The sequence below is a fragment of the Sphaeramia orbicularis genome, chromosome 14 (genome assembly GCF_902148855.1).
Source record: "Sphaeramia orbicularis chromosome 14, fSphaOr1.1, whole genome shotgun sequence".
NCBI lineage: Eukaryota > Metazoa > Chordata > Actinopteri > Kurtiformes > Apogonidae > Sphaeramia > Sphaeramia orbicularis.
The window spans coordinates 28,098,836-28,120,303 of NC_043970.1; the positions used below are offsets into that span (position 1 = coordinate 28,098,836).

At 36.2% G+C, this 21,468-nt stretch overlaps 1 protein-coding gene across 7 annotated transcripts in view; it reads right to left on the minus strand.

Annotated features, from left to right (window-relative positions):
* The window catches only part of dlg4a (discs, large homolog 4a (Drosophila)), an 85,240-nt gene that overhangs the window by 33,770 nt on the left and 30,002 nt on the right, over positions 1–21,468 (minus strand). For 3 of the 7 annotated variants that reach the window (XM_030154197.1, XM_030154196.1, XM_030154195.1), the window contains exon 2: positions 5,116–5,277. In XM_030154197.1, the coding sequence (XP_030010057.1) occupies positions 5,116–5,277 (162 nt within the window). Of the gene's footprint in view, positions 1–5,115; positions 5,278–20,002; positions 20,373–21,468 lie in introns of those variants that run through there. The other 4 variants (XM_030154193.1, XM_030154200.1, XM_030154194.1 and 1 more) reach the window with 4 other exon arrangements.

Below are 21,468 nucleotides of genomic sequence, written 5' to 3' on the forward strand. Positions count from 1 at the left end.
ATTCCTCTGATAAATACATCAATAGCAATGAATGCAAAGTCTGTGTATTCATTATAATTACACTGTTTACTATAGTTGACTCTAGCTCAATGGTTATGTTGCCCCTGGTCCCTATTAAAAACAAACCAATAAACTAAATATCCACAATAACATCGAGCTAAATGAGAAAAGAAAATGACTGTATATTCAAACCACTGATACCGCCAAAATGTTACGTTGCAGCCTCTGCAGTTTGGCTCCTTGTAGTGACATTCATATCACAGATGACTTGTGTACGCAGCCATCCAATATAAAGCACTTCAGCGCTGATTGCAATGTAATGCACTGGGAGTTACAATAATAATGATCAAGGCACTCAAGTAGAATGTAGACATGTACAGTCTGGAAAGTGATTTGGCAGTGAAAGACTTAATATCGTAAGTGAACATCATAGAGGTTGACTTGAATGAATATAGTGCAAATATTAAGGAAGCTTTAAAATTCTAAAGCCCTGTTCACACTAGCAGCGTCAGTGATCAATTCTGATTTACTGTTCAGATCTGATTTTGTTTCTGTTTGTTTATCATAGTTAATGTTCTCGTAATTTCTTTAAATGCACATAGTGAAAATACTTCACTACGAGTAAATATTTATGTATTCAAAACCTTACTTAGCTAAAATATGTATACACTGTGATGTAAAATGGACCCTTTGGTCAGTGTTTTACTAAATATATGATGCTTTAGATATATTTTACTGCTGTATTCATGTACATACTGCAATTGAACAGATTTATAGCATGTGAGTGCCTACAGTTGCGGAAAAAATTATTAGACCATCCTTGTTTTCTTCAATTTCTTGTTCATTTTAATGCTTGGTACAACTAAAGGCACATTTGTTTGGACAAATATAATGATAACAACAAAAATAGCTCATAATAGTTTTATGTAAGAGTGGATATCTAGCCATCTTCCATGGTTTTCTTGATAATAACCAAAATCACTTAAGTTCTTACATCAATAGCTATAGCATTGTACTGCCAAAAACAGTGCTTTTAGACATTCCATGTTTTCTTTCCTTTCTGTTTTAGTCACATGATATACACAGGAATTAGTACTTGATTGCATAACCATTGTTTTTGATCACTTTTGATGGTCTAATAATTTTTTTGTATGTTCTGTATATTCAGAGCAGAGACATGCTGAATCTCCATATAAGTGTACGATCCACATGAATTCTGATTTGTCTGTTCTGATAGAGGTCACATAGAACAACATCAAATCTGTATCTGATTCAGGACCACATTATGGAAATAGCCCGGATCACAAATGAAAGGTTAGATTCCACATGATTTGTGCTGTTCACATTATAATAAACTTTATTGCAGACACAGGTCCATAAACCACAAGCACACAACATACAGAATAAATAGAATAAAAAGAATAAAAAAGAATAAAAAGGAGATTAAAAAAATTAAGCACATTGACAAGAAAAAAATAAAGAATTAAATCTGAGTCACATAAGAGTGAAAAGATCAGATTTACATCACTTTTAGCCCAATTGATAAAGATTTGATGAAGGTCTCTGCTTACACTTAAATTTTCGTTGTTGTGCTATGTAATAATTCTCTACATACTGTACAGCTTTAGCATCTAAAACACCCATATATAATTTGGGTCACCTCAAACATGATTAAAAACTATATTTCATGGTAGAGACAAGTAACTGGTAATTAATAAAATTGCATTTTCTAAATTCTTGCATGTAGTATAGTTCACAAAAATCTTTTTGTTGCTTGTGAAACAGACTTTAACCCGTAAAGACCCAGTGCTACTTTTGTGGCAGTTCCCAAATCTCTCTAATTAACCTTTCTTAAGTGATTTAGCACCATTTATTATAATATCATCCTCTGTAATTCACTGATCATGTAGATGTTCAGAAAAGCTCAGTTTAAGGTGAAGTTATTATATCAGAAACAGAGAAAAATGGAGAAAAATCACTTTTTCAGCAATGATATCATTAACGGGACATTAAAACAAGTGTCTCCATCCACTGCCATTTATTAAAGCTACACGGGTTTTTTCTCGTGAATCAATGTTGCATAAGATGACGCTGTTTCCACGTTCACTACGGAGCCTCTGAACGTCCAAATAGGTCATATCTGATGACCATGAAAAGATGACAAACTGCATTTTACACCAATTATTAACATGCACTGATAGGATTAGTGGATCGGTAGTTATTTAATATTTTAGATCAGTAGATAATTTTAGGCGGTGGTGGCTGTTTGAGTTTTTATGAGTTAACAAAGAAACATGTTGGAATTTTTGATGGCACATGGTTCAGAGGAATAGCACAAGTCACATAATGGATCTGGAAGACTGGAGGGCACATATAATTTACATTCTCTTTTAACCAGACTTAAATGTCCTCATAATAGTGCATTTTGTGGCAAGGGAACATGTTCCTCTGTCTATCGTCGTAATATATGGTGCCCTCATCAACCCTGAACAATTACAAATCCCTTGGCATGCCTCTGGATAACAAACTCCACTGGGACATATGGCATTAATCCAGCCAGCGGGAAATGTCACAGAGGAACAGCACATTTCTTTGAAAATATTTCTTTACACTGTTTTCTGAATCCTGCAGCAATTACCTTCCCAGACCTTTGCCAGCTGCAGTTGCTGGTACTGCAGCTAATAACCAGAGACAACAAAAACACACATTCCAAGCAACAAAACCATAGTGTATACATCAGCTCCTTGCCTCTGTTGATGATATTTGTTACATGTTGAATTAATTCCATTATCAAGTGAAAACTCACTAGCTGGATGGTTGTACTTTGTTCATTAGAACAAATAAAATGCAACAGCAGATATTTCATTGGGCTCTGTATGTTCTGTAACACTAAAGCTCAGTGACACTCTTTGCTCTGATTTAATAGACACCTTAGAGTCGTGGGGATTTCAGTCTCCTCCCATGTGGGAAATTGAGACATAGAGCCCTCTTCAAAGCAACAATTACAGTGAGACTCCTAAAGAACATAAGTGGGCATATGAGATAATCATTTTTAAGTAGCTGTTATAGCTTACATCTGCTTGCATTTGTAGCTACAGTATGTCATCGTTAATGCACTGCAGTCAAGTCGACTGCGATCATGTTCCTACTGATGTCAGCTGTATCTTTTGACTGTTTGACCATGGGTACTTGTGTTGTCTCTGTCGATACCGCCTCCTTTGTCACGGAGCTCTCACAGATATTTCCTTCCCTTCATAGACTTGACATTAGACATATATTTGACAGAGCTCAATATTGTACATAGGAGAAGTGTTATTTACTGGAAGCTGCTTCACTTTTGTCTTTTCTGAATCACAGTGCTCAAGTGTTGAGAGTTGTTCTTCACTTAAGGCAAACTTACAAGTCTCAACAGAATACAAAAGGAATCAGGTATTTTGTTTCTAAAGTAAACTAATATTGAAAGTTGCATAACTGTAATATGTAAAGTGACACCGTCGCTGCTGTTACACTTTGAAATCAATCGAGCTAAGTGGATCTCTGACCACATCCTGAGGTGGTTGAGGTGATCCGATCACTCCGCCTTCCAATAACCCTTATGCTTGTTAATGCACGGGTTGTTCTGATACTTGACTTAAGAGCTGGATTTCCTCTAAAACACATTATGTTCTTAAAGTATTTAAGTAGCAGGACAATTAGGGTTAGGAAATGTGGTCAAAATGAGACATGTTCTTACAAGGTTTAAAATGTTTGAGAGAAAACTGAAGAAACCAGTGTAGTTTCACACTTTTCTTTATGGTTAGAACATCACAAACACTTCAGAAATCTAGAGGCAATGTAAGCTAAGGTAATAATAATGTTTGGAACATCAGAATATTGCTTAATATGCTTATGCCTAAATACAAACAATTACAAACAATGTATGCATTTATATGTACAGACCATTGTGTTTGAGCCAACTGGGACTCTGGGATAGTATGATTTTAACACTATTAGATAATCTGATTAACTTAAATAAAGCACATCAACTTGAATGTAAATCAATACTATGATTAAAATAAAGTTTTAAAATTGTCATCTGTGTTTAGTCAGAGCAAACAGGTACATAATGCATACATACAAATATACACTGTTACCCATAAAGTTAGAATAAAATATTTTTACCTCTTCTCATGGAATGATTGTGACAATGTGATTTATTCTTGATAGTGATAGTGTAAGTGGGACAAAGTATGTAATGATTGAAGCTGGTCAGAAGTGATTACCGATGTGTAAAAGAGGAATGTATCTGAAAACAAAATTATTCCGACTTTATGAACAGTGGACATTCATACATATTGTAACTAGAGTAAGGTAAAGTTCACCTTTACTATCCCTGTAGGGAACATCACACATTTGCATTTAATCCTTACTGGTGCAATGACAGGAGATTTAACCTAACATACATGTTTTTCATAGCGATGGGGATACTGGAGGACCTGGAAGGAACCCACACAGTACAGGGAGAACATGCAGAGTCCACAGAGAAAAGCTCTGGTCCACCTTCGGATCAAAGTCTGAACATTTTTGCTGTGAAGTGACAGTACTAACCACTGCACCACTGTGTCACCCTGGATTATGGGATATAATTTGTGTAATTTCAATGTTAATACAAATTTTATGAATGTCATTCTTTAGGCAAACATTACAGTTACACACAACTCAGGATGCTTACACATAATAGTGCCATTTCAACATTTAGCAGAAAAGCGTAAGCTCAGCAATTACTGTAAATTGCTGATATACTGAAATGTGCCCACATGAGCATTATTCCAATGGATTTTAGCAAGAGGTCACAAATACCGTTAAACCCAAACCCATTAGAGGGTACGCTGGGATAAAGATACAACTGACCTGCTGGTTAAATAATAATGCGTACTGCACTCCACATTGTGATGAGGTGTGTTCACCTTTAAAGAAGATAATGTTTATGTTGATCCTAGCAGAGTAACAGCTCTCGCTCTTAAGTGCTGACAGCTGTGAGTGCATTGTGCTGTTGGTATTGTGTAAGTATTGATCAATAGTGTTCAAACTGTGTGTGCGTGTCTGTGTGTGTAAGTGTGCCTTTGCGTGTCCTACCTTGACAGGAGAGATATGCGTATGTGGTGTGTAGCCATGTATGGCCTCCATGGCAGCAAGGTTCTTGTCACTCATATGAAGCATTTCGGCACTTTTCCCTGGAGCCAGATGAGCTGGACTGTGCTCCAAGGGGGGCGTCTCCTCATCCTGGTACCTATACTTCTGCAGAGACACACGCAAAGAAAGAGAAATGGCTGTTAGCAGAGACACAAATGGGTTGATAGATTATCTGTATTGTCAGAAGCTATAGTCAGGATGGTGGTCAAAGCAGGATATAAGGATTCTCAAATGTAAATGCATTATATGGACAAAAATATTAAGACTCATCACACCTACAGCTTGTAGGACATCCAATTCCTGTTGATTGGAATTATTATCATGATAAAAATGTCCATGCTAGCTGTCAATAATGATCACAATGAATTTCAGATCAATATTTCTATTTTGTATTAGAATGATTTTGTGAAGTGAGAGCTGAATGGATCAGACATCACTTGTGGTTTAAAATGATTATTTATGGCCATAACAAGGCAAATATTTCAGAATTTTCTAAAGTAGCTAACAATGGAAATAAAAATGTTTACTGCAATGATATTTATCACAGTATGTAAACTGTTGGCAAAGAAACACCTGATGTGTACCAGTACTTTTGTCCATATAATGTATTTTGAGGGAAAAATAGGAGCCTCAAAAATACACTTCCACATGTACTGATAAATTACTTTGATACTCAGTTGTATGTATTTAAGTATTTATTATTTTTACTTAGATATTCAGCTGAAATCATCTAGTTTCCAAAACATGCATATGTTTTTCAGTGTCAAAAATTTACAGACTATCATGACTATATCAGCCTTTATCAAACCTGTAGCTGTTAGTGCTTGTTTATTTTATTTAAAGGAAGGAAAATCCATTGTGTTAAGGTTCGATAGTGTTTAAAGTGCCAATAAGCCTACTGTCAGTATTGATGTTGTAGAATTTTACTGATGCTTCCTCTTCTTTCAACATATTCATTTAAGCTAATTCTATTTTCCCAAAGACTCAGAGCAGTGTTTCCATCAGAGTTGATGCAGCCAAATTTAGCCCTGTCTATATGCATATCGTATAAATCACAAAACACATGTGACGCCTACGAGTGCAAAGTGAGGACATCACAGAGACAGAGGCCTCAAAATGGGGCCATTGTGTGTCATCAAACCGATCGTCCTCCACAACCACATGGAATAACCAAAGCTATGACTCATATCAGTTCTACAGTATCAGATCATGCAGCTCCTTCCTAGTAACCTAACTCCCCTACTGATATCCCACACCTGGGCAGTGAGCCAACAGCCCACTGTGTTAGCCACACATGGTAGGTTTCATTCTAGGCGTGATGACACAAAATCTGCACACAGTATTTTCCATCACTAGCGCATCAGAAGGTGGGCAGGGTGATGGTGGAGATCTGCCACACTGTCCTGTGGGGTAGAGTTCTTTTGTTTTTTTTTTAATAATTCCATAACCCTTCAAACGACACTAAGCTCCAACGCCCTCTGCTGCACTGCAGTTGTGAAACAGCCCATTCCTAAATCTGAAAAATTTGGAGGGATCATGTGAATTCTGGCTGATGGCCTGATGGTCATGCCTGCCACTCTCCCCTCTCGTCTTTTTAGAGGCAGACGGAGGTGGGGGGGGATGGGGGGGGGGCATCACTGAGCCCTGTCTCAGACAGGCTGCCTAGCAACCAGAGCAGAGCAGAGATTGCAGTGCCACAGTTGGGGCTGCCAGCATCGGTCCTGGATCGCATTACACTGAGACAGCAAGAAAGAGAAGGAGTGAAATAGAGATGAAGATAGAGGAGAAAGTGAGGGGGATGGGTAAAAGAAAAAATGACAAGAGAGAAGAGAATGTCAATAGAGAGAAACAGGAAACAGCAGCATGGGAGTGAACTGGAGGGATAGTTGTTGATAGCACTGTTTCATAATTACAGGCTGTTAAAAAGAAAGAATTGATTTTTTCTTTATTAAGCATCAGCGCTTAGTTGTGCAATATGGATATAAATATAAACACAAACATGTAAACATGGCTTCAATCAATGGCTCGCTATACTATATATTCAGTGTGTTATGTTGAACAGAAGTGAAGGTTAATTAACTGCAAAAGTGTCATTTAATATCAAGAACAGAATCATTTGTAAATTACATGAATCACAGCAGATAGACACACTGTGGTCTCCACTGCCTCCCCCTTTACTACATGAACAATTCATGCTGCAAGTGCTAGAGATGTGAATCTTCACTGGTCTCAAGATGTGATCTTACTTATAAAGAACTAAAAAAATCTGACTATATGAGATGATAAAATATACAGCTGTGTTTAAGGTCTGGTATCTGTTTAACTCACCTCCGTCTGTAAAAAAAAAAAAAAATCACATAAAGAACTCATAAACCATCCTCCTGGGCATTTCAAGTAGAGATGTGAATATTCACTCTCCCCATAATTCTCTTATGACGTTCACATCACAATGCATCTATGAATCAAGACAGTTCCACACCTCTAACTAGAGACAGACTGATTAACCCAATGACCCATTAATCTGCACCAATGGAACACTCTAACACAATGGGCAGGAGTTGGCCAATAGCGGCTGATAGCTAATATTCAGCTTCTAACCTGGGAAACAGAAAACATTTGTAGCTCAATAGATAAAAATTGCTTTAACATTTCAATCTTATTTCAGTTTCAGTTGGAAAAGAAACTGTGATGATATCGGTCGATTAATTGGCTATCAGCTTGTTCATGATCTGCCTTTAAAAAATCCAGTATCGGTCAACTATTACCTCTTTTGATGTTTTACCTTAGGACTGGCTGATCGATAATAACACTGGTTTACATTTTATTTAGAAATGATCTGCCTCAGACATTAAATGTGCTAAATCTTACATACTTTAATCAGATGAGTTGGAAAACAAATGACAGAAGTAATGTTAAGCTGATGTTTTCAATGCAGATGATAAGTGTTATTTGGCATATATTGGATTATGTTCATTGTTACAATAGATTTATAAATCATCCACTAGAAACAACCTGTAAAGTGAATGTATTATAAAGTGCAGACAGTGTTTTGAAGTAGATCTGAAAGCTCTGAGACAAACAATCCCTTGGAGTAAAACCCATTCTCTTATTAATTCTCAGAATTTCACATTTTGATCTAAGGCTGTATCTCGGAAACTACAGCCAACCAGCATTTTGACTTAATTGTTTTTTATTAGTGACTCAACCTAATAAAGTTTTACTACTTTTATTTTGGAGATGTTTTACTTGTAGATCAGTGTTATCCAGACACATATGTTCATCTGGGTAATCCATTCATTTTACCTTTTTTCGGTTATGTAATTCATATTGCCAGGCAAAACACCTACAAAATATTTTAGTGTTTAGTTGTTTTATTTAATATTACATATTTCAAGCAATGTTCCAAACATTTTGTCATTATAATGGTTTTGTAAGTTATAAAATCCAGTTTTTATGTTGTTACAACCACAAATAACCAATCAAAGAAATAATGCTGTGACATTTTCATGATAAAATGATTAATTGATTGATTCTGGTGGTCTAATTCTGTCATTCTTATGGGGCTTCACTCTGTGACTCACACTCCAAAAATGCAAGCACAGCTGTCTGTCTTCAATCATTTTATTTTCACATCTACATTTCACAAAAATATCTAACAATGTATGGTAAAAGCAGGGCTCCGACAGGCTTCTACAAGTTAAATCTAAGATGTTTTAAGACTACTTTGAACAAAATGTAATGCCCATTTCACAGCCACACTAGGAAATATTCATGACTCCTAGAATTTAGGAAAATGTATTTATTTACTCCAACATCTTAATTCCCACCGTTCTGAGTCATTTCTCTCTGGGGGCTGCAAAGTTATCAGTAATTGTTTCCTAATTTCAGTATAAATTGTCGGGTTGGAATGAGTGGAACTGAGTCGACTAACGTTACTTTCTTTGCAGCTTGGACATTTAACAGACACATTTAAATACAACACAGCTGACAAGTTTATAGCAACAGAACTTAAGACCTACCATATCAAATTTAAAACCTTTTAAACACTTTTTTAAGGTATTAAATGTAGATTTGTAAATTCCAGACTTTTAAGACTTTTTAAGACTCCCTGAAAAGACTCTGTTCTAACCCACACCTGTTTCACTCTAACATGAAGAACAGATGACAATCATTTCTCCAATACACTCTTTTTTACTAAATAAGTCAAAGTAATCAGCATCTAAAAAATGAGTATCTAAAAATTCTTAAGAGGCAAAAGATATTTTCATATACACTATATAAACTGTAAAATATGGCTCAAATAATATGAATATGGCCCAACCTTATGCATCAGAGATTTAGGCATATTACAATTTCCACTAACTGTAGCATATATAAGTTAACAATTCATTTATTCAGAGGTCTTTCAGAGGACTGTGATTAAAAAGCTGCTAATCTACACATTTTATTTTGCATTGCATAAAATATGTAAGTACTACAAATAACTGAATTCTTTTGTTTGTCAGCCACTGAGGCACATTTTGATCAGTACATGAAGATACTCTTTACTCACTGACTACCTGTTATATTTCACAAAAGCTGCACAATTTCCCACTGAATGAATAACTATCTGACTAACTGTTGTGACTCAGTGCTGTTAAAGGTGCATCATTTTTAATATTTGAGATATTGATGGGTTTTTCTATACAAGTCTGCATTCATACTAGGGTCCGATCAAGCGGTAACAAATGGACACATTTCATGTTCAACAGTCTCTGTCATGTAAGCAGAGTAACTTATATGCATGTATTTTATATATTTGAGTAGGTATTTATAAGCACATTATGTATAACAACATTTGGGGCGATAATTTTTTAGGTGAAAAATGCCAAATTACTGATCGGTAACACATGGACTTGAAACGGACATCAGTTTTTTTAAGAAACTGATATCAAGTAGGACAAAACCTTTTAGATATTATGTTCAATTATGCTGAAAATTCATTTTGGAGTAAACTATTGAAAAGTGTCTGTTTTATTGACATGAGAATGTGGTAACACATGGACAGGCTGCCATAGTAACACGTGGATGACTCTTTACCAGTGTATGCATCACCAAAAATATATCCAAAGATCATTACTTTCTGAAAGTTTCACTCAAATATCTGAATTATAAGTAACTTGAAAATTAAAAATTGGTGTTTTTGCGGTAACACGTAAACAGGGCGTTTTAAGCAAGTCACAAACGTTCAAACTCATTAATATCAATAATGTTCACAAAATAATGAAAATCTAATACTTGAAACTTAACAATCATCTACATAATCAGCAGATTGAATACATTTTCAAAGTTTTTAGATATGATTTTTGGCGTCAAATTCGAGTTATGGCTATGGTGTAAAAAGTACAATCAATAAAATCGGTTGTGATTTTTTTTTTTTTTTTACAAGTGGTATTTCAAAAAGGATAACAATTCCATAAAATAGAGATCTTTAGCTACAAAATGAGCCCACTTGATAAATGATGTGTGCAAATTTACTTTTTCGTGTTGATGTTCACTTTTGCTTGATGGGACTACCTGTCAGCTAGCACAGGTGAATTGATGCATGAGACTGTTGGTGGGTCGCAACAGGGATCATTTCTTATCAAAACATACACTGAATAATACATAAAGAAGAAACAGCATCCATATTTAAGGCCAATGCATTGTTTTTTTTTTGTTTTTTTTTTAATTATTATTATGACGTATGTTTCTCCTAAATTGTACACTACCTGGAAAAGTCAGAAATCAGTCAGTAGTAGTTCAATGTATGTGAAGATAAACATCTTGGGATGCACATATATATTAGTAGAACATCGGTATCAGTCTATATTTGTTGATATTTAACAATGTGTTGCACCAGTGGCAGCGGCTGACTTTTTCTGTTGTAAAATATTTAATTTTTTTTAGTGATGCTCTAATATAGCCCTAAATGGGCTTGTTTGAATGTGTGTTCATTCAAAGATAATGTGATGAGGGGCTGAGAGATATCAAAATTCAACTATTCTTATCTTAATATAATGAGAATGTATTTGTGGAGGGGCTATAAATAACAAAAACAAAATAAAAGAACAGACAGCAATATCAGTATTGGCATAAGGCACTGTGTTACAATGTCACTTTATAATATTAGTATCGTATTTGGCAAATATTGGGCAATAGATGCATCCCTATCTTTATTTGTTTCATATATTTGCATGGTTGAATTTGTGCTTATTAAAAAATAATGCAGTGAAGTGTCGAGTAAAACTATTTTTATATGCATATTGATAAATTTCCTGGCATACATGGGGATAAATATCAACAAAAACAAAATAAGCTAACAGGAAATAACATCAATATCAGCATCAACCAAAGAATTAGCCAAATAATCATCTTAAATTTTGTTATCAGCCCACAATTTTGCACTCGGTGCCTCCCTATAAATCAGTGATATCAAAATCAAGGCAAACAAAATGAGCTAAAGACTACTGGGTACTATTTAGTAACATTTTTTGCTGTCTGATGTTTAGGCACTCCCCTGTCTGCCATTAGATTAATACTCAAAACAAACATGATTTAATATAATCCGTTTTGAACATTACATCAATGATAATTACTTCTTTTCTCACAGCCAGGGAGTATAACAGGCAGCGTAACAGCTGGCAACAATTAAAACCTGCTTCTAACGGTACATGTGGACCACAAAAAATACCACTGCAATAAAACACCTTTGGGTTTCCTAGGCTTTATTGTACTAATACATCATCATGGAAAGAAACAAGTACATCTTTGAGGAATAACTCTGTCGTAAAGGTCAATAAAAAAACACGTTTCTCCAGCCTGCTGTTGCAGTTGTTGGCTCTCCTGTACTGTAATAAGAAGGCTCGCTACAGCTGCTCCTTAAGCGGTTGAATGAGTTAATTTTTACGTAGAGCAAATGTCAAACATGATCTACTATCATCTCAGTTTGCAATTCAAGGACCAAGCTGCAGCATTTAAATAACTGTGCTTTAGGTAATGGAATGAGCGCTAACCTCGTCTCTCAGGCATATAATTTCTATGAAACTCACACTGTAAGTGCATTTGACATGTAAGGCGCTAAAGGAACCACGAGAAGCTATAACACGAGAGAAGGTGTAAATTAAAAGTGGCAAATCCTCCCTGCATTATAACTTAATTCAGGCTTTTACAGGTAGATCTGTTGCATTTCTCTTAATGGTGATTGAACCATTTTTCTATGGTATTTGAAGGATTTTGTCCTGCATGCTACATCTGTATGCAGCTTCAGAATATTGTAAAATATAATGAGCTGATTAGTGTGACAATGTACTAGCTAGAAGGGTGACGTGCAACAATGATCCCCTGCCAGAAACAAACCAAAAATATAGTTAGCATACAGTTATTTCTAATGTATCTAAAGAACTAGGCTCCCATTAGGCTACACTTAATTCTTAATAACATAGACATTGTTATTACTACACACCTGCATAATAACTAAAAACCCTGTTACTGTTTCTTCATCTGGTTTTCACATCAAGATGGACTTTAATATCATCCATCTGTACAAGACACAGAGTAATTCACAGTACCTCACTACACATACTATATATAGGCCAGAACACCTGCCGAGTGTTAGTAGGGCGAGTCCTCACACCCACCTACAGTCACCTTTACACTACCGCTCAGCTGAAATATCCAGTCTGATTTTAACATCAAAATCAGCCTATAACAACATGAGAGAAAATCACACATTATATTACATACAATCCTTATATAATTATATAAATTAACATAATTAGTCATCAGAAGTTTGGACAGAAATGTTATTTATTAATCATCTGAACATTTTATTTTCCACTACAGTTCATCAAAATACAGTCATCGTTGCCTTCTCAGTTGATTTTCACTCTCAAGAGTCTTGCAGCTTTCATCTCATTTGCATTATCACAATTACCGTTGCCAGCCAACACCTACCAGTACAACAGTTTTTTTTCTTGTGTATATAAGCCCCAGAAGACAGAAAACTCAGTCATCTTCTGCCAATGCTAACTTCAGACTGTTCTCCAAGGTGCTTCAGCACAACACTTTGACAAGTGTTTAGTGTCCTGTAGCTATGTATGCTGCAATAACAACAACAGACTTTACATTCACCATGGGGCAGAGTGCTTTAAGCTGCACCAGACAACAGCTTAATGTAAGAATTCATTTAGCTGAAATCAAAAAGTGGGGCTTCAACAAAAAAAAGAGCTCCTCATTCCCCTACGGAGACGCTCTACATTCACCATGCTTACCCATATTTAAGTCTGCTGTTGAGTGTACACTCTACTCACATTTCTGAGTAAAACTGAAAATTTGCAGCAAGATACAAAGTGGCTGCCCAAACAGCAACTAAACATGAGAAGGACTGACTCATCCAAAAACTCATCATGCTCTTTGGATTTCATGAGTGTAACATTTGATGAAGTCATTTCACACTATTTCTGAAATAGACACCAGCCTCGATGACATTTGTGACTCTCAGGAATAACAGTTTAAAGTTCTGTACATGCTCCAGATAACTAAGATGATGGTCATGTAATCAGTATTTACTCTACTTTAATTAACTAACTGGAGAAATTATTATCATAACAAAAAAATAGGGCTGCATGATTTGGTGATACACTGTTGCCTTTGAAGTTGGAATAAAATATTTTTACCTCTTCTCATGAAATGCTTGTGACAATATTCTTTATTCTTGATAAAATGTAACTGAGACTCAGTATTTAACCACTGTACCTTGTCAAAGGTGATTACTGATGTGTCTAAATAGGAATAAAAAGAAGAATATGTCTGAAAACAAATTATTCCAACTTTATGGGCAAGAGTGCATTATGGATATCGGGAGCATAATTACAATTTGCAATTTAATTTCAAGTCCACTTGCTTAGGTTTCAAGGAAAATATACAAATCACTCACTCTGAAGTGTGTATTTTTTCACACAAACTTCAAATAGCGTGTTTCAAATCTTACTTTCACTCTCTCCAAAATATCGACAGGCAACCGAGAATGTGTTGAATTTTTTCCATTCTGCATTTAGATCACACTTAAATCTGGACAATAACATTGCAGCCTTTTTTGATGATATAATTGCACAGGCTGATACTATGATTACAAGTCAATGCAGCCCAAATAAAAAAAAAAACTTACATTAACTGACGTCAGAATATGTACATTAAAGTATATTTCTCCATTTTTGTTGTACATTCAGTATAATGACAATAAAGGACATTCTATTGAATTCGATTGTATTCTATTCTAGAAAAGCCTTCTGCTGGTGGTACATTATGAGAAGAGGGACAAACAGTACCTGCAAAGTGAGGGTGTTTCATATTGAACAGCACTTCCACACATCAGTACATTGTACCTGAGGGAGATAATCTCCTGTAGGCACCCAGTCTGCCCACAAGCATCATCCTGGAACCTGAGCTAAAACTTTCATCAAACAGACAAAAGTACTCTCACTACATGTTTTGAAGTTTATTACCATCTTAACAAACGTAAAGCTTTTTTCTAAAAATATAAAAATCCCCAAAGTGCTGTTGCATTTTCTTCATCTCCAGAATGCCTATGTTACCACAGTAAAACAGAATAAGTCATAAAAAATAAATACAGAAAACTATTTTTTCCTTTTTATTCCCTGGATACATGCTCACCGCAGCTTTACAAACCCAACATTAAGACTATCTGACATTTCAGCGGTAAATATTCACTGGTTAATTTATGCTCATCTTTCCCAAATTAATGAGATTCTGAATCTCATTTCTATGTCATGATTCATCTGTGGCATTGATGAGACCCACACAGATGTATCATGCACAAATTTAATAATCAGATTAGAGTCATAGATAGAGCAAATGGTGCCATGGTGGATGCTTGGCTGTGGTGCTTCTGCTGACGGTTGTGTCTGTGTGTGGGGGGGTGGTTTCCACTCTGTCTTGTCTGTCTGGAGCTTATTTGCTTAAGAAAAATGAGTTAAATGGGCTTAATGAGGTGATTTAGTAAGTGAAACTGTGATTATTTAATAATGTTTATCTTAATGGTAAAGTAGGCAAGAGAAAAACAAACACAAAAAGATGCACTTTTGGAGGGTTTTAACCTCCTCAAAAAGTAACAAACTCTAAATAAAAAAAATTCTACTGTCCTCCCTCTGGATTCTATATAAAAAATCTTTATCATGGCAAAACATTGCTCTGCTGCAAAACGAGCACAGCAGTTAAAAACTGTCCCCATTACCTGTTTACAATACATCTATATTTGAGTAGTTATTTCCCTCTTGCAAAGCTCTGTGTTCTTCATCATTTCATCCCCTCCCCCTCTGCTCACAGAAGCATGCACACACCGTTTTTATGCTGAGTACATACATTTTCATGTATGTTGCACATGCATGTACTCGGGGTTGTACTATTAACCCTCCAGCCCTGTGGTTTTCACACATTCACATGTTTGAAGCATTTTACCACAATTCTAACTGATTGATGAATGGTTCCACATCTATCATGAACACTGCTAATAAAAACAGGTCTGAAGCAGGTCTGAGGTGTTAATTGTGATATATGTCTTTTTCTGTTCAGTACAAATGAATTTAAAGCATGTGACATGTATTTCAACTTCATCTCAGAGCAACACAGACCTATATTGATTATTCAAGTTCTCCACAATCGTTTTAGCAGCTTCAGCGTGACCACCTTAAGGATTTCAATGGCACATGGTGTAACTACTCCGCTTGATGAATGATACAAGATTGAAATCTGTTGGTAGTGACATTGGCAAAGACTCATTTGGGCAAATTTTCAATATTTGCAATTTCTCTTACTGAGATGTTCTACAGAAACCTAGTATTTTCTGTGTTATTACCTGATCTGTGAGACACTTTTATAATCTGAGTACTAAAGGTTGCTCATATTTTTACATGGCTTTTACAGATGAGGGCCATTTCAACACAATACTAGCTTCTGTACTGAGTGTACTACTCAGACCTACGACCTGCACATCCATTGCTCTCATGGAACAGGCTGCAGTATTTGATAACAGATAAGAGGAGAAGCGCAAGTCGAGAAAGGCAGAAGCGACCTGGAATGGTTCAATCTCAGACCTGAACACAGCACTGCACATAGCTTTTGCTACATTTCTCCATACTGTCAGCGCTGAAGCTGGCAGGGTTTTTCTAAAGAAGGATGACACAAACAGCAGGATAAAATGGGTCAAATCCATATGAGGAAATATTTGCAAAGCTGGAAATGCAGTAACACTAAGAATGTGAAATGTGAAACCAACATAGCACACACAAGAACACAGACTGCTCAGTGGAGAACTGCAAACCCCCCTCTGCTTTAATGTCACCTTCTGGTGTTTTCTACATCGTTACACTTTTTATTCAGTGACATCAGGTTATGTTCCTGTCCATTTTCCAGTAAAGACGATGAAGAATCAATTCTCAGGGTGAGGTCACTGATCCAGATATTGAGATGAAGACACACTGATCCCTGAGTCATAAATCATTAATTACATTAATACTGAATTCCCTTTTTAACTGCAGCCTTCCGCAATTCATCAATATAAACACTCAACTCTTTTGTATCTTAAAGACAAATCTAAGCAAGCCTGCCTGGGCTCATTAAATGTTGTGAGGCCATCAATGAGCATTTAGTATAAAAGAGTACATTAAAGTGCACCTCTGAATGCTTCCAACCACATAAAGACAATATTAATTAAGATCCTGACTATGAAATGACTGAGAGGCTGTGCTGAAAAAAGAATATCCAAACTAATACCTTGGAAAATCACCTCAGGAAATTACAAGTAATGGAGTAGATGACATATTTCTGCTATGGAGGATGCATGGGATGAAACAGAGCTGGAAATGTAGCGGGAAAGTGTGGCTAGGGTATATATTGGGTGTATCTCTACAGTACAATTTATCACATTCCAAAGAATCTGATCATATAAAGCACCATTTTGAAACTGTAACAGACTGTACCTATTGTGGAAATAATATCCTCATAAAAGAGTAAGTCAGAAGTAATCTGGAATTTAAAAAAAACAAAAAAAAACAATACAACAAACTTTGACGTTCAATAAAAGTGTTTCATACTAATACATGCTTGAGATGAGCTGAATGTTACTATTATAAGCAAGATCTGTTTTAACCTGCACTACACACTACAAACACAGAACAATTGTATTTAATTGTGTCATTAATTCTATTTCAAAATCTGCTCTTAATGCAGAATAAATGTTTGCTGTGAGGTTACATTTCACACATTGGTGATGATGACTGTAATGGCATCTTGAGTCTGTGGGATGAGAATTTTCATACATTTTCCTCAAGAAAGCCATCGAGTCTTGTATGGAAATATGGAGGAAGATAGTGTACGAGCCAGGAGGGTGTAAGGCGTGGGGACACATGAGATTATCTGTGCTAGTACTACTCAGCAGTGAGCACAGCAGGGCCACCCCCTCAGAAACTCAAAAAGCAAACACCCACATTAATTTTACCAGCAGTGTCTCTCAAATATAGAAAGTAGTCTAGTCGATGATTAATCAATTTACTGAAATAGCAAAATGCAACAAAAAACGTGAACTTGTCCTGAGGCTTGACACATGTATTACTCATTGCAATTATTTGATTAACAAACTAACAGAGACGTCACATTTGAATCATTATTTCTGCATCATTTTCCAGCATTTGGGAAGAGTAATATTTGACCGAAGTAATTTTATGTCATGGTAATGGTATATAACACATTACAGTCAGGGTTCTGTGAATTCCATTAAGAAATGGTGTAAAATAGACACCACAGCCAAAAGACTTGACAAAAACATTTTTAAGAGTGGGATTTGTGGCCACCAATTCTAAGATATTTTGGACTTTTACGTTCTGTTCTGCCGGACTACATTACTACATTATCCTTATTTATAGAACATCTGAAACTGGCTCTGATTAGTGAACATTTCTAGCGTCTCATGTTATCCTTGAATTGTTTCTCAAAATTTATGATCCTATCTGTGCATAAAAGCTGCATTATGTTTTTCTTTCTTATGTTATACTGATGTCTGTATTTGCATTAGTTTCTGTTCTTTTTATATTTTGGAATATTTCCTTTTTTTAAGGGCAGGTATTTTTAGCCTCTCCTGCCCAATGTTCTAACTTTTTTTTATCATCTTATCTTATGCAGTATGAACATAAACTAAGCTAAAATAAACTAAATATGAAACCCTATGCACATGTTACATAATATATGCTGTCAAATTACACAGCTCTGACTTGGTAGTGCCAAAATGTTACCTGTCATTATGTGTAGATTGTTTGGACATTTCAGCAAAAGGCACTGCATACCTAAGCTAATTATGCTAAAAATGTTCTAAACTATTATATTATTAAATTATTAATTATATAATATATAATAATATATAATAAAATATAATATTATACAATTATTATAATTATTATTATATTAAACTATGATGTTGTACTGTCCTCATCAGGTGTATAGTGTGTAAATAAACAATCAGGATTTTACTGTACTTTAAGTGTAAAATGAATTGAAAAATACAGTGAAATCTTTAATAACAGTCATTTATATGACAATAAATAATTAACTAAATCTCCTTATTGTGACAGCTCTGCTTGTTTCATTTCCACTGACACATAACTATTCAAATTCATGGAGTAGATGAGATGGAACAAGACAAAACATAAACCAGAGTGTTGAACAAACAATTTATCTGAAGCTCTGCACACATGCACACATCACTTTGGCAAGTGTAGGGACCATTTCTGGCTGGAGCATCGCAATGTAGTCAAATCTGGCTCCATAGAGCTAACAGACTATGTGCCATGTGGAGGGGAAACTCTGAGCTGGCTGCAGAACTGGAAACACCTGAAGCAGGGAGGGAGGGGAACAGTATATGTGAGGGACAATCTGTGAATGAATGCATGCATTGTAAGCACTGATCACTACCATGTTCCACTCAGCATTATATAAAAGGACAGAGGTCAAAGGGAAGCATACAAATAGACTAAACAGCTTGGGTTTTTGCTGATAAAAAGAGACCAGTAGCAGCTGTCTGCCTCTGATTCATCAGTAGGCTATAGAAAGCAAGCAGTGGCACTGTTCATGTTACCTGATTTCAGGATGGGATTTAGCCCCTTTACAGCGTTCCGTTTCCTTAATGCTGGATCATATGTAATTGGCCTTCAGCAAAAAAAAAAAAAAAGTACATTTCCCAAGGTCAAAAGTATGCATTTATTTTGCTTTGCAGGAATAAAAAAAACCAATGTTAACAATTCTAAAAAAAAAAAAAAAAAAAAAAAAAAAAAAGCGTTATGCTTCAACCATGATAGCCTCAACTTGACCTCCTCTTGTGCAGGAGAAAAATCTGACAGTAGGCACATTCATGGAAAACAGAAAAGCCATCGCTACACTATGCATCCATGCCTGCCAAGCAGCATCAAGCATCCTGTGGTGTGTTAATGGAAATCGGCCACATACATCGACATGATATAACAGAGAGGTAATATGCTGAGAATAAGCGAGCACCTGGAGGCATATGGACGCAGAGGAACCATAGGTGAGTGTGATCACTCTACTAATTACTATGTGCAGTGGGAAAAGGCGCTTAATTCATCACACACGAGATGAAGGCGAGCTCAGCCAGCACGAATTTGTCACAGAGGCCTCTTCTTCGTTGTTTTTTTAATTATATATCTGGCATTAACAACAATCCACAGCATGCAATATGGATAGATCCAACACTGGTGCAAAAGCGTCGCCTGCACCCCGGGCTTACCTTGCACCCGAACATAAGAGACAGGGTCCGGTTGCTGCAGATGACCTTACACTGGCACATGACCGGCGACAGACACTTTAGATTCCTGACAGGCAGAGACATCAGTCCAAAGCCTCACACCAGACTGCACAGACCACAGCCCGTCGGTCCGCTCAACAGCCACGATGCGATCACACGAGATCCACGGACGGATGCTGACAGAGGGGGTGCTGGTGGTGGGGGTCGGTGATGCCGGTTAAGAGGCGGGCTGCCCGTTGGAAACGTGAGCGTAGGGTCCAGTAACAGGCGTGTTTATGTGCAACTTAAACCCAGGCATGTTTTAAACACTGAAAGCCTCGGCGTGTCGCTATACATTGCCATATTGCTCTTCGTTGTTAACACTGGCAACAAACACGATGTGCACAAGTCTCTGCCTCTCTCTCCACCCCCCCTCTCTCCATTTGTTTGACCGTAAAGTTTATTGCCCATGCGCAGCTGGAATCATGAGAGAGAATCAGTGGAGGCTGACTAGAGAGATTGATTTACTACACCCAGCTGGAGCATGAAAAAAAGTATATTAAAGGAGGTATATTAAAGTCAAACTGAATCACCAAAACACAATTCAGAGAAGTGGAACCTGGGAAATATTTGTAATGCCTCATCAAACACTACCTTATGTTATTATATGGTTACTGCGCCCCCTGTTGGAGCAGAGGGGGAATGGTGCGTGTGCTGTCCAAGGTGCTGAAATGTTTCTACTTGGAGGACAGCAGCGTCTGAAAACTACAAAATGTCTTCTAGTTTGCTGATTGAGCAGAAAATGAGAGCTGTTTATCATGATGCCCATCCCAGGTTGTTAGGTTTGCCATATCATGCTGCTATACTTTAGACATTATCACTAAATGGAAAATGCTAAGAGTTAATAAATACAGGATTCATCCCCAACCGCTATCAGACAATCAGATGTGTGTTTTGTGGTACTTTTTAATTTTTTTTATATCTGTGTCACAGAAAACGTATTGGGACGAATTTAAAGAATCAAAAATGAGGTGGATTTTGTGATATAGAACCACAGAGAGTGTTTGATCCTATTTTATTTTAGGCATCCAATTTGGATATAAAACAAGGACAGTCATCATATAAAAAAGTAGGAATAAAGTTTTCCTTTGAAGTTACCTGAATGTGTATTTTTCTGATAGCATGCAACAAAATTTCTCATCTAACACATTTTCAGCAAAAAATATTCTCATTCAGTCTCTCTAGTTTTAAGTTTTAAATTTTCTAGTTTTAGGTTGTTAAAATGTTTGTTAAACAGGTTTACATGGTACAGACTAATCGTCCAATTGAAGGCGATAATTTTAATTAATGTTTATTCCTGTTGGCCTTTAGTTAGTCATTACATAGTAATCAATACAGAAGTTCATCTAATATTTATGATCAATATGGTCAAAAGGAGATGACTGTAATGCTTTGATCTTTCTTCAGAT